The sequence below is a fragment of the Mercenaria mercenaria genome, chromosome 16 (genome assembly GCF_021730395.1).
Source record: "Mercenaria mercenaria strain notata chromosome 16, MADL_Memer_1, whole genome shotgun sequence".
Taxonomy (NCBI): domain Eukaryota; kingdom Metazoa; phylum Mollusca; class Bivalvia; order Venerida; family Veneridae; genus Mercenaria; species Mercenaria mercenaria.
In genome coordinates, this window is record NC_069376.1 from 21,572,631 (window position 1) to 21,588,267 (window position 15,637).

General features: G+C 35.9%; 1 protein-coding gene across 3 annotated transcripts in view; it reads left to right on the plus strand.

Moving 5' to 3' along the window:
* The window catches only part of LOC123540821 (adhesion G protein-coupled receptor E3-like), a 162,050-nt gene extending 156,022 nt beyond the window's left edge, over window positions 1-6,028 (plus strand). For 2 of the 3 annotated variants that reach the window (XM_053526341.1, XM_053526340.1), the window contains exon 27: window positions 5,744-6,028. In XM_053526341.1, the coding sequence (XP_053382316.1) occupies window positions 5,744-5,781 (38 nt within the window). In that variant the 3' untranslated portion in view covers window positions 5,782-6,028. The remainder of the gene's footprint in view (window positions 1-5,743) is intronic. The other variant, XR_008367774.1, reaches the window with a different exon arrangement.
* Window positions 6,029-15,637: the final 9,609 nt, after the last annotated feature.

Sequence of the window (15,637 nt, forward strand, 5' to 3'; positions counted from 1 at the left end):
TGGCACAAAAACTGCAGCAGCTTTGGAAACCAATAGAAATACTCGAATCAGTTGACCCTCGGTCTTACAATAACCAATCAAATATGCCAATACAAAATGGTCTCCTGCGATTGCCAACTTTTGAAAAATGCGACAGGTAACCAGCAACTTCCTGTAAAGCTGATTGGCTGAGGTATCTTCGGTAAACAAACATGGCGGCGAATGTGATCTAATAGCAATCGAGAGACTGCACTTTTTCAATATTTATGCGTTTTCAATTGAAACTGGCAGTAACATATATGAAGTTTTATTTTAAATGGTATAGTTTTATTGTCCTTGATTTTATTTATATGTAAATTTGACGCAAGTCCAAAAAAATACACGTAAATGTTGTCTTACGATTCATTCGTTCCCGTTTTGGCAGTTGGTCCGACTCTCCATGTAGAAATTTACACATACTGCCTTTTAAACATTGTTTTTTATACAATGTGTACAAAATAGTTAAAAACAAATAAATTGGCAATTTTTATTGACTATCCTAGCTTTTCCGAGGAATACATGATCATTTAATATTCATTTATTTTCTATTTCATTTTCAGCATACTATGAATTTGAAGAATAAGTAAAGCTAAGTCATACTCACCACAGCACTGGCTTCACCACTAATAGTTAAGTTTTTTATCAAGTCTGCATTTTGAAAAAAAAAGAACTTTTGAGATTTATAATTATATATAGATATGCGCCAACATTTACTCCAAATGTTTTTAAAGTATCTTGACATGTAATATCTAATTGATTTACAAAAAAAAATCATCTGAAGAAATGTCAAATTGTTTACTTAAAGATTTTTTTTAAGCGAAAACAAATTCTAAGTTAAACTTTTTTCTAGAAGTTAGAAAAATTCAAAGTCAAACTTTTGCCTCTCACGAAGAAACAAAAATTCTAAGTCCAACTTTACGCCTCTGTTTGTCTTACATGAATTGGTTGCGCCTGATATATGGGCCAGGTGTAGTACGTCTAATTATTTCATAATGGTCACTTGGTGGTTTAAAACATGATTAGTTGGAGAAAAAATGGATCTTGGAGTAAAATCAATTGAAATATGCCTCTTCTTTGGACCCTTTCACACAGCACCCATTTGATAAAAACAACACAATTGCTGTTAACAACATCTACACCACACATATCAAAAGAAAGTATACACATTAGAAAAAACTAGGTATATCTAAATTTTTAGAGATATCTGTGATATCTAAACAAAGAAAAATATTCAAGTTACAAATCTTGTGTGAAACTGCTAGCCAGATTTTACAATAGTTTTACACAAATGGTCCTTGTGTGACACTCTACCAAGACTGATCAAAACATTTCCATTAGTCAGCAAACCAGTTAAAGTTATGTCACAATTTTTTTAATTTCTGAAAGAAAGTTAATGAAATTCTTTTCATTCCTAAAGAGGTCCGCCAACATTTACTGTAAAAAAAATCTTGTAATATTTAATTTATTTAAAAGAAAAAGTCAAATTGACTACTAAGTTTTTTGAAAGTATAATGTCTCTGTCTTATGAAGTAGTCAGAGTCAAAATTTCCGCAACTGAAAATGTCAAAGTAAAACTTATCCGCATCATGAAATTGTCAGAGTCAGAATTTCAGCAGCTGAGAAATGTTTAAGTGTCATTACTCTGCATGCTTTCCGTAAAACAAAAATTATTTTCCGCAGAGACTGAAGGTTTCCGCAATTTTTCCGCATTTTCTCCGCTTCTTGAAATGCAGTGCGGAAATCTGAGCTAAGGGCGATCAAATATAGACTAAAACCTGACTAGATTTCAAAGTAATGTTTTTCATTATTCCTTTGTATCCATACTTCATTTTACTCTTGTTTTGGGGCTTGTAGGAGTGTACAAATTTCTAAGTCGAAAAAATCCGTGTTGTAAAAATTACTAAGTGCCAAAATCCGTCTACAAAATTTGACTAAGTCGAAAAAGTCCGTGTCTACCAAAATGACGTGTGGGTTGCAGCAGGCAAATAATGAGAGTTCGCACGAAAAACTGAATTTTATCCGCACGGAAAAATGAAAGTCTCCGTACGGACTCCAGAAAAAATCCGTGTCTGTGTCAATTTCACACGGAATATTGCAATTCCTGCACAATTCCTGTCCAATGACGTGCCTTTTCCAGGCGGATTCCGTCTGGACTTTTCGTACTTGTATGTCGCCATCGTCGCTAGGACATTATTGCTTTCATGCAGACTGGTAGAACATTATATGTTTGATATAATTAAAAGTTACATTTATACGTTTAAAAGATACAGGTCATTAGCTCATAAAGTTAAAGAAGTTTACAACTGCTATTCATAATTTGGCAATAAGCATTAGCCATTTGACAATTTTACATTTGACATTTAGCACTAAGGTCCTAAGACACTACCCTTTGGTACACCAGACAAAACGTCTTTCCAGCCCGAGACGTCACCTTTAATGTTAACATTATAATTGCTTTCTTCCTATGGGAGAGTCCATAATGCAGGATAAAATATTTAAAACTTTGATACCATATGTCGAAACCTTTCTTACCATTCTTTGATGACTTATCTTATCGAAAGCTTTTGCCAGATCAAAATAAATGGTGTCCCGTGACTTCCCTTCCTTTAGAAATAGGGACCAATCCTCAAGAACATCCAGTAACTATAAAAAAACATCGGACGTCCACAACAAAAACCATGTTAAGATTCAAACAGCAATTTGTTCAAGCACATAAGCTTTAATGATTTTTCAAGACAACTGCAGACAACTGACCTAAGACTAACAAGTCTGTAATTTCCTGCTGAAAATTTCCTTCCTTCTTAAATAAAGGTGAAACTTTTGCATATTTCCAGTCTTCTAGAAAATATGGCTTTTTAGATGTGCGGTTATCTCTTACAAATATAAACCAGATTCAGTTTTTGAAGTTTTTAAACAGAGAATATTAGACGAGTATATACAAGAATGGAGAGCCAGTCTAGATTAGAATAATGTAATTATATTGTAGTTTATTTTGGATTGGAATCACTTTAGAAAATATAGTCTCGAGAAAACTTAGGTTAAGGCGGTTGTATATTAAAAGTAATTATAGAAATAGTCCAATTATGTTTAAGTTTACACAAATAATAAACAGTAGCAGAAAAAATGAAATAGAAATGTAATGCAGATTTGTTTATGAAGCTGCGGAATTGCGATACAAGCTAATGAATGACTAGTCCAATAAACGTAATATCTGCTGAACCGTGTACAAACAAGTTCCGAACTACTTTATGTGTTCAATAAACAACGGTCGTTTATTGCTGTTATGAAAGTGTTAATGTCTGTTCTACAGCATTTTAATATAATTTAATGTGTATTGGGCGATACTGTAACGCAACATGTTGTAAAGTGTCCATTTTACATAGAAGATGCCAATAATGAGATACATGCAATATGTACTTTTATGTAAGCATTAGAGGTCTTCATACTTAATACTAGTTTTTGTAGAGCCCGCTTGCGGTGAGCTCGATATAGTCGTCACTTTTGGCGGGTCGGTGTATGTACGTGTGTCCGTCCGTGTGTCCGAGCGTGCGTCCGTCCGATTTTGTCCGGACCATAACTTTGACTTGCATTGAACAATCTTATTTACATTTGGCATGAACGTTTACCTCAATGAGAAGAAGTGCCATGCGCAAATCCCATGTTCCTATCTCAAAGGTCAAGGTCACAGTTGGAGGTCAAACGACTTATCACTTACTCATCTACATTGAAAGTTTTGCTGGTAAGCGTAGATGTACACCTCTTTTGTCGTGAAGAGTCTTCTGGAACCAGCATTTTTCAGGGCGCGTAGTTGGTTTGCGGCGCATAGGTGCGACAGTACCAAGTATATTAAAGCTGATTATTATAATTAACTGTATAGTATTTATATGTTATTTCAATGTTAATTCGTCCATCCAAATCCTGCAATATCTTAAAGATACATTTTATATATGTAACTGCCTTTTGTCGCAGACTTGTCATTCATATTTCCACGAAAGAGGTAAATGTTAAGATCACCGCCATATACGCAGGTAGATGTCATCTAATTCACACTCGCTAGAAAAAATATTAAATATTGTTATACGTATTATTTCGTATGTTTTCTAGTATATATTGTAGAGAGCTTCAGTGGAATAAGAATAACAAGTTTCAGTTTTATTGGTAAAATCAGCAAATACGATTTGACTTTGGCCATTTACAAATAGAGCAAACAAGTATGGCATACAATAAATACAATTAATACACATACAATACAAATTCAAGAAACGGTTAAGTTATCCAGGGTATTTTTACGAATATCAAAACACGGGTGGTAAACGCGCAATCCAATTCCCACTGGGAATACGCTAAAAATGGGTTGCGCGACTTCCGGTGCTGGTGTTGCGCATCAATATATACAAAATCGAGGTAGGTGGGTTTTTGTTTTTATAAATAATTACATATTTACGAGTGCTTTCGAAAAAAAGCAAAATGCTATTCGACACAAAAATGAATAAGGATCATATGTGTGAAATACCAACTTATTAATTTAAGAATCGGCTCTGTTATCACGAAAACTCTCATGACTCGAGCTGTCAAAAAAGCATGGAATCATGAAAAATGCAAATTTTCTAACTCTTGTGCCTTCTTTCTGGAAATGTGACGCCCCGAATGATCAAACACGTGTAAAACAGTCATGAATATTACATACACTTAAATGAAATGTTGCTTTTGGGGGAAAGATTGGCAAAACAATAATCGGGAATGGGGTTGCGCCCCGGGAATGGAGTTGCGCGTATACATTATACACATTATGATGTATATGAGCAACTCCATTCCCGGTGCGCAACCCCATTCCTGATGATTATTTTGTCAATTATGTCCCCACAAGCAGGATTTGAAACAAACAATTTTGATATTCGTTAATTTATAACAGTTGAGTTATCATAAAAAGCATCAGATGTCCTCAGATTAAGCATATGAGGTCAGAAACTGCCATTTTTGTTGATTTCATACTTTTTTCACGTTTCGTGTCGCCAGAGTTTTTGTGATAATAGAGCCGAATCATAAATTACAAACCAGATATTTTACACATATGATGTATTATCATATCTGTGTCGAATAGCATTTTGCTTTTATCGAGAAAATTTATTTTTGTCTCATGCTTAGCAAAATCATAACTTCACATACCTCAGTTTCGTCTTTTTTTACGCGCAACACCAGCACCGGACGTTGCGCAACCCATTTTAAGCGTATTCCAGGCGGGAATTGGATTGCGCGTTTACCACCCATGCAAAAGCTTCTTTTATATACTTTGCTAGATTATACAAGAACTTTTTATTGCTTGAGGACATCATGGCATTAAATTTATTTATAGAAGGCCATGATGTATTTAAGTACTTCAGAATATCTGGTACAACATAACAGAAAATGGTATTCAGATTCAGTAACATTTAAGTTATACAATTTACACAGCCTATTTTCTCTGTGTAACCTGTTAAATCTACCTAGTTCAATTTCTAAAGAATGTGAGCATATTCTGAGGCTAGTGAGTTGTTTTCTTAGAGATTCATTGTTAATAATGTCTAAATACTGTTCATAACAAAAATCATTCTTAAATTTCCTATGTAGTCTAATTTAACAATGCGGATACCATTGCTCCTTTCACATATATGGGGTTGAAACTGACACTTGACTTACATACGTTATCGTGGCGATTTAATTTACTGTAGTCTGTTTTTATTTTCAGAACAAGTGAAACTGGAAACAGAAAACACCACAAAATGAGACCATATGTATAAAGGTAACATAATAGTGTTCACTCATTAAGCATCGATAGACAGCTGTGAACAACGGATACACATTATCAAGGGGATATGTCTGCCAAATAGACTTACTAGAGTTAATACTTGAGCTGATCTCGCACATCGTTATATAATGTATAGCCTATACACATTAATTCAGTTGCTATAATTATGGTTCAAGATTGTGAAGTTAGTAGACCTTTAATGGAAAAAAAGCTTTATTACCAGTATTTGACTTTCGTTGCTTGTTTTTATCCCTCTTTGTGTTTATGCCTTTGTACCAGTGAATGAATGATCAAAATTCGTCAATACTTTCCAAACTTTTACATTAAAATGGAAAATAATAGTGAAATATTCCAAACTCCGGACTTACGGCCACTTACAGACGTAAATACAACATTAACAAGCAAATTCGATGAATTGGTATCCCCCGCCGAAAGGGTTTGTGGTGAGGAATGGCCAAAAAATATATCCGATGTTACTAAGAAGCAAATAATTTCATTCGTCAAAATGTGGATTTATCAATTTAACAAAAAAGGAATGCTTTTTTTTGGTTGTGTGTGGCGGGGGGGGGGGGGGGGGGGGGCAGGGGGGCAGACCGGGTGAGGGTAAAAAACATCGCATGTTGTAGAGATTGGCCCTAAATTTTTTAATAAAGCCTAGAAATTGATTTCCAAGTCCTTGACATAACCAAAATTGATTTCACAAATGTGAAGTTTATGACAGTTTTGTTAATATCTATAACAGAAGTTTAAATTTTTAATTCAAAGTTGTGATCCACAAAGAATGACAACTCTTGCCTTGGGCTAGTACTTATAAGCAGAGATATCAATTAGTTTACTTCCCTTGAAATTACACAATTGAGTGGAAAATGAAAACTGTTTTAGACACAATATCATACTTTTTTGCACAACAAAAACATTTAGGATTTATTCATTTGTGTTTCATTTACCCCTCAGAACATGGTTCCTATGATTTTGTCACCTTACATATGGTAAAAAATTAACTTAAAAAATTAACAAGCCAATAATAAAATGAAGTACCAGTAAGTAAAAAATAGAGCAGATAATACAGTTTTGCTTGTATCAAAATGTCACAATAAAAGCACTTTTGTAATACAGAACACCTGGTAGGATTAGTAAAGGTGCAATTATATTGATCTCTATTTCCTATGCCTACATGTTGATTATAAATATTGATGGAAAATGAAAAATGAAAAAAAAAATGGGTTTTGTGGTGGGGAGGCGGGGTGATGCATGATCGGGGTGGTGGGCATGACTTGGTGGAGGAGAGGTGGGGGAAGGGTACAACTTTGCATGTTGATAAATACTCATGGAAAGTTTGAAAAAAAAATAACAAGAGGGCCAAGATGGCCCTAGGTCGCTCACCTAAGAAACACTCCATAACAGTGTAAAACATGTTTGACCTAGTGATTTCATGGAAACAAATATTCTGACCAATATTCATTAAGACTGGACCAAAAAATTGGTCTCTTGCAATAAAACAAGCATTTTCTTAGATATGACCTACTTTTTGACCCTAGATGACCCATGTTCAAACTCGACCTAGATTTTATCAAGGCAATCATTCTGACCAAAATTCATGAAGATCAACTGAAAAATACAGCCTCTATCACATACAGAAGTTTTTTCTTTGATTTGACCAAGTGACCTAGTTTTTGACCTCAGATGACCCATATTCAAATTCGACCTAGATTTCATTAAGGCAATCAACCTGACCAAATTTCATAAATATCAACTGAAAAAAACAGTCTCTATCGCATACACAAGATTTTTCTTTAATTTGACCTAGTGACCTAGTTTTTGACCTCAGATAACCCATATTCAAAACCGACCTAGTTTTCATCAAGGCAATCACTCTGACCAAATTTCATGAAGATCAGTTGAAAAATACATCCTCTATTGCATACACAATGTTTTTCTTCGATTTGACCTAGTGACCTAGTTTTTGACCCCAGATGACCCATTTTCGAAATCAGCCTAGATTTTATCAAGGTAATCATTCTGGCTAAATTTCATGAAAATCAGTTGAAAAATACAGCCTCTATTGCATATACAAAGTTTTTTCTTTGATTTGACCTAGTGACCTAGTTTTTGACCCCAGATGACCCATTTTCGAACTTGGTCTAAATTTCATCAAGGCAATTATTCTGACCAAAATTCATGAAGATCAATTGAAAATACAGCCTCTATCGCATACACAAGGTTTTTACGTGATATGACCTAGTGACCTAGTTTTTGACCCCAGATGACCCATTTTCGAACTCGGCCTAGATTTCATCAAGGCAATCATTCTGACCAAAATTCATGAAGATCAATTGAAAAATACCGCCTCTATCGCATACACAAGGTTTTTCTTTGATTTGACCTAGTGACCTAGTTTTTGACCCCAGATGACCCATTTTCGAACTCGGCCTAGATTTCATCAAGGCAATCATTCTGACCAAAATTCATGAAGATCAATTGAAAAATACAGCCTCTATCGCATACACAAGGTTTTTCTTTGATTTGACCTAGTGACCTAGTTTTTGACCCGAGATGACCCATTTTCGAACTCGGCCTAGATTTCATCAAGGTCATCATTCTGACCAATATTCATGAAGAAGAATTGAAAAATACAGCCTCTATCGCATACACAAGATTTTTCTTTGATTTGACCTAGTGACCTAGTTTTTGACCCGAGATGACCCATTTTCGAACTCGGCTTAGATTTCATCAAGGTTATCATTCTGACCAATATTCATGAAGATTAATTGAAAAAATACCACCTCTATCGCACACACAAGGTTTTTCTTTGATTTGACCTAGTGACCTAGTTTTTGACCGAGATGACCCATTTTCGAACTCAGCCTAGATTTCATCAAAGTTATCATTCTGACCAATATTCATGAAGATTAAATGGAAAATACAGCCTCTATCGCATACACAAGGTTTTTCTTTGATTTGACCTAGTGACCTAGTTTTTGACCTGAGATGACCCATTTTCGAACTCGGCCTAGATTTCATCAAGGTTATCATTCTGACCAATATTCATGAAGATTAATTGAAAAATACAGCCTCTATCGCATACACAAGCTAAATGTTGACAGACGACGGACGACAGACGCCAGACGACAGACGCCAGACGACAGACGACGGACGACGGACGCCGGACATCGAGCGATCAGAAAAACTCACCTGAGCATTGCTCAGGTGAGCTAATAAAAAGGAATGAAATTTTCTTTTTTTTGAGGGGGAGGAGGGGGGGGGGGTGACCAAAGCAAGGTGGTGACCAGGTGTGGGTACACAACTTCACATGTTTATAACAAATGTTCATGGAAAAGAATGAAAAAAGTTTGGTTTGATATGTACAAATCTGTAGATTTTTAAACAATTAAAGGGCAATAACTCTAAAGAAAGTTGACCTATTAAAAAAAAAATGACAGGCATTATCGAAGTATGTTGGTTCATATTTATTTCAAGTTTCATGAAATTCTACAAGCTTGTTACTGAGAAATGGCTGCAGATTTTTCATTAAATCAAGGGCAATAATTCTAAGGGAAATTGACCAATCAAAAAAAAAAAACAACTTGACGGGCATCATCGCAGTATGTTGGTGCATGTTTATTTTTAAGTTTTATGAAATTCTACCTGGTAGTTACTGAGAAATGGCTGCGGACGGACATTTTGGCGTATTTTTCATTAAATCAAGGGCAATAACTCTAACGGAAATTGACCAATCAAAAAAAAACTTGACGGGCATCATCGCAGTATGTTGGTTCATGTTTATTTCAAGTTTCATGAAATTCTACCTGCTAGTTACTGAGAAATGGCTGCGGACGGACACACGGACGCACGCACGGACGTGACGGACGGACAACGCCATTTCAATACCCCCCTCCCGATTTCATCGGCGGGGGATAATAATGTTGCTCTGAAAAAAAAAGAAGTTCTGCCTAAAGAAATACAGTAGAAGAATGAAGAATCAAGACTTCGGCGTTAAACAACAATTAATTTTGACGATTGTTTTATGTAAGAATTCATTTACGAAAGTGTATTGCGATCGGAATCTCCTTACATTGCATTTTTAAAAGGGCACTTAAAAGGCATAAGAAATGCCTCAAAAGTAAGTTCGGCAGCAACAGTACTTTGGTATATAGAGACTTTAGGTACCAGCTAGACGGCTAAATTACATCGATGTTGATAATTAAATGATAAAATATGGCCAGTGTTATGTTTGGTCGTCATTTAAACACCCCTCACGAATCTTTGTCGCGTTTTACTGCAAAACTATTCGTTTTCTAATAATATAAAATATTTTGGCGGATATTCAATAAAAAAAAGTCCTGTAAGTAATTCTTGCGTATGATTGGAATACAAGGAAAAAGTAATGATACCTGAACACTGAGCTCAGAATTCGCCATGTTTACATGTTTGACGGTCATTTACCATCCGCCTGACGTAAAGACGCCAGCGATGTCGTTTTGCCTAACCAGTGTGAGTTTTTGGAACTTTTGTGCAAAATAGTATTGCCTTAGCCGCTCACCTGAAACTAAGTGTTTGACTTTAAAAATATGTATGACATACTGAATCATGAGTTGTTACAACTGTATTTAGTACAGGAAAAATAAAACAGGTTGATCGCCGCCGTTGAAAGGTCTTTACAAAAATGCTATGGACCTATTTTAATGAACATCCGCCGGAAAAAAGTCTCTTAAATATTTTTCTTTTTTTAGCTTAAGTGTCCCATTAAAGGGGCCAAGTTCCTCCATTTGAAGAAATTTAACAGAAGACTTTATAAGAATTCTAAAGCTGTTTATGCTGAATGCTAAAGTTTGATGAATATCTGTTAAGCAATTCATGAGAATTAGTTGTTAAAAGATAATTTAACTTAGCTCTAGCGGACTTCAATGGGGTTAAGTGCTCCCATTTGAACAAAATGATGAAACAAGAGGGCCATGATGGCCCTATATCGCTCACCTGAGTACCATTGCTTTAACCAAAAACAAAAAGAAAAAATCCTACAAGGTACAAATATGTCAAAATACACCTAAAAATAGGAGGTACCATCGATGTTGTTCCACAGAAAAGTAGTACTAGTCTCGGTTTTTCCCTACGGCCAATAATAAAAAAGTTACTAAATAAGCTATTAATAGTAACATAAAAAGGAAGTAATTAAAAAAAATATTGTAAGCGAACAAAAGAAGGATTTGCCAAATAAAACCAGGAGCACTGCAATGCAACGCAAATGCAGAGCAATATTCACACAAAACAAAGTCATATGACCTTTGACCCTTAAGTGTGACCTTGACATTGAAGTGAGCCATCCAAAACATGCGTTCACGTCATTTCAATGAGGTGAACATTTGTGTCAGGTTTCTCTGAAATCCATCAAGGGGTTCAAGAGTTACAGAGCGGAAGGGACATTGCTAACCAACACACAGACAGCCAGACGGACACCGAGGCGATAACATAATACGTCCCTGCGGGCGTATAAAAATGAATCGAGACCTTATGGTGATACAAGTTGTGTGCAAGTTTGGTTAAAATCAAATCATAAATGAAGCTGCTATTGTGCAGACAAGGTCAAAATAACCAACTTTGGCTCTTTCAGGGGCCATAACTCTGGAACCCATCATGGGATCTGGCCGGTTCAAGAAAGGAACCAAGATCTTATGGTGACACAAGTTTTGTGCAAGTTTGATTAAATTCAAATCATAAATGAAGCTGCTATTGTGCAGACAAGGTCAAACTAGCTAATTCCGGCCCTATCAGGGGCCATAAGTCTGGAACCTATTATGGGATCTGGCCGGTTCAAGAAAGGAACCAAGATCTTATGGTGACACAAGTTTTGTGCAAGGTTGGTTAAAATTAAATCATAAATGAAGCTGCTATTGTGCAGACAAGGTCAAAATAGCTAATTTTAACCCCTTCAGGGGCCATATCTCTGGAACCCACAAAGGAATCTGGCCAGTTCAAGAAAGGAAGCAAGATCTTATGGTGATACCAGTTGTGTGCAAGTTTGGTAAAAATCAAATCATAAACAAAGCTGCTATTGTGCAGACAAGGTCAAAATAGCTAATTTTGGGCCTTTCAGGGGCCATAGCTCTGGAACCCATAACGGAATCTGGCCAGTTCAAGAAAGGAACCAAGATCTTATGGTGATACAAGTTGTGTGCAAGTTTGGTAAAACTCAAATAAAGCTGCTATTGTGCAGACAAGATCAAAATAGCTAATTTTGGCCCTTTCAGGGGCAATAACTCTGGAACCCATAATGGGATCTGGCCAGTTCAAGAAAGGAACCGACATCTTATAGAAATACAAGTTGTGTGCAAGTTTGGTTAAAATAAAATCATAAATGAAACCACTATCGTGCAGACAAGAAATTGTGGACGGACGGACGGACGGACGCACGCACGGACTGACGACGGGTGATCACAAAAGCCCACCTTGTCACTATGTGACAGGTGAGCTAAAAAAACCCTTACAATGCCGCTAAAGACAAAGTTTGATGAAGATAAATCAAGTTATTGTCAGTAAGTATTGACATAGCACTCTTCGGCAATATTTTCGGGCATATTCGTTATTTTCCTATCTACATTAACCAAAATAACCTGCATAGTTGGCGTAGTGGTAAGTTCTCCGACTTTCACGCACGTTACCGTGAGTTTGAATTCAGTTCGGACTATCTTCATTAATCTAATTCGATGAAATGTTATTTTTATATTTTATCGATGTTGCTTTTATTCTTACAATATCTAACATATTTGGTAGTAACATGTACGTAGAAGAATGTCGAATACTTGTGCATTTCTTTCAATTAACGAACAATCAATCATGTGACAATTTTCCCCCTTTAAGTTTACAGAGGAAATAATAAATGATATAGTCAGACAGATGTCTCGAACTCGCAACCTCGAGATTGGTAGCTAAACGTGTCTCAGGTTCTCAAAGGTAACTTAAGGTGAAACAGTTCTCTGGAAAATAAATGATACTCCTGGGAATTCATGCAATTGAGCCAATAAGGCCTGGTCAAGACTAGCAAAACGGTTAATATTAGGGCAAATACCAATAATTACATTGAAATTATATCTATTCACGATTATTGTTCCTATTATTATTATAACTTCTATAATTATTGTCTACCTTTATTATTATAACTTCTATAACTATTGTATGGAGGGGCACCTGGGGTCTTCCTCCACCATTAAAGCTGGAAAGTCGCCATATGACCTATCATGTGTCGGTGTGACGTTAAATCCAACAACAAAAAATACAAAAAAATAATTACTATCTTTATATATTTATTCAAAGTCTTAAAATATCTATTGTAAAACAGAAATATTTGTTCAATAAAACGAAACTATTTATTGTACATCACAAAATATTTTATTAAAAAATTGCTATCTGCTTGAAAATATTTGTTCAAACGAATTCTGGGTAAATTGCTTTTTTGACATCCCTATTCTGCGGCCATGCGGCAAAAATTGCGGCCAGCTATCAGTTATCTATTTATATTTAAACAAGAGCTGTCTCCGTAGGATGACACATGCCCCCGATGGCACTATGAATGAATAGTTTGGCCGATGTTAGAGTTTAGGACCTTTGACCTACGGAGCTGGGTCTTGCGCGTGACACATCGTCTTACTGTGTCACACATTCATGCATAGTTATTTTAAAATCCATGCATGAATGACAAAGATATGGACCAGACATGCCCATCAATGCACTATCATGAAAAATGATCTTTAACGTCTAAGTGTGACCTTGACCTTTGAGCTACGGACCTGGGTCTTGCGAGTGACACGTCGTCTTACTGTGGTACACATTCATGCCAAGTTATTTGAAAATCCATCCATCGATGACAAAGATATGGACCGGACACGCCCATCAATGCACTATCCTTTAACGTCAAAGTGTGACCTTGACCTTTGAGCTAGGACCTGGGTCTTGCGCACTGCACGTCGTCTTACTGTGGTACACATTCATGCAAAGTTATTTGAAAATCCATCCATCGATGACAAAGATATGGACCGGACACGCCCATCAATGCACTATCCTTTAACGTGTAAGTGTGACCTTGACCTTTGAGGTACGGACCTGGGTCTTGCGCACTGCACGTCGTCTTACTGTGGCACACATTCATGCCAAGTTATTTGAAAATCCATCCATCGATGACAAAGATATGGACCGGACACGAAAATTGCGGACAGACCGACAGACTGACAGACCGACAGACAGACAGACGGTTCAAAAACTATATGCCTCCCTTCGGGGGCATAAAAATACTACAATGTCTACAAATTACAATTTGTGCAATTACGCATATAATTTTAATCTAATAGGCCTAGAGCTGGAAGGTGAAACCCTCCCCCCCCACCCCCACTAGGGATTTTTGTAGACCCCATTATTTTTGAAGCCCCTTGTATCTAGATCATATTTCTGAATTCTGCCATCTGGCAAGCGGGTTCTCTATGAGCTACAGCCTGTTACTTACGTTACCTTAACAATTATTTAATAAATGATAAAACTGGAATGTGGTCATTAATATGACAGAAACAACCAAAATCACCAGCAAGTGGGTTTAGTAATATGCAGAATATGCTGTTGTCAATGTTCCGGCTTAGTTTTGTTCTCTAAATCGATCAATTCATTTTGTAATTTACGTTACCATTATGCTTTTTAAAAATACTCATATTAATTAATTCAATAGGTTTTATTGTCAGAAAATATCAGATATGTCTAAAGTATAGTATTTTCAGATACACATTACATTAGTATTTAAGAATTGATTGTTCAACAGTTTTAAGAACAAGTACGTTGCCATTATTATATACGTTACTAAAATTCACGATATAATAAATTTCATTTCTCAGTCAATAGATTGTTTATGTAATCTTTATAATGGTGTGTAAACTTAGATAATGCGAGTGTTCGAACTAGTTTAATATAAAAATGCATATAGCGCAGCACTGACATTGTAACCTACGTTACGATACGTTACTGAATGTGAATTTTAGTAATTGGAAAATACACGCTTACAACCGCTTGTCTGTTTAACCAAATAAATCCACATAAATCAAATTTGAGAAACAATTAAGTTGCGGATTCAGTCACGTAAGTCATCATAACCAGTCTGTTTCGTATATGGTGTCAATTATATTGGTCATCTCTACTTCTTCATAGTCATCATCAGAGTCATCAGCCACATGTTGCTGATGTATCATAAATAATTTCAGCTAGTTCTTGAAGTACTATATTATCGGAACACCAGTCATATTTCCAACACATTTTCTGATCCAAATTTCTATCCACTTTCAACAACTTTTGGTAAAATTGGTTAAATTGATAGCTCACACGTGTAATGTGCATTCTAAGTGACGTTTTGTGTCGGTTCGCCGTAAAACCCAACTCACTCACTCTAAGTGACAATTGGCACGGTGGAAAACTGAGACTCATTTCGATACAATTATCTGTATTTGGGACATTGCCAGCGCGTACTTGATACTTGATGCTTTGCAAGAAACATGTCATGTATAAGTTTGTTGATGTTATTGTATTCTTCAATCCATAGATTGCACAGACAATATTTTCGATGCTATTAAAGAGGTCATCAGATTAGTGATGTGTATGAACTACTTCTGCTAATGTTGCAACATACACCTGGTTTTTCTCTACTAATTTAAGGGGACGCATATTGCTACATTCACAGTTCATACAGAAATGCGGAAGGGGTGCATATTCAAGAAATCGATGGTGGGAAAATAAAAAACATATTCCTAAACTGATATAATACTGATGGACACCTGTAATATTCAGTATTTTGTGGATAAGGATGTG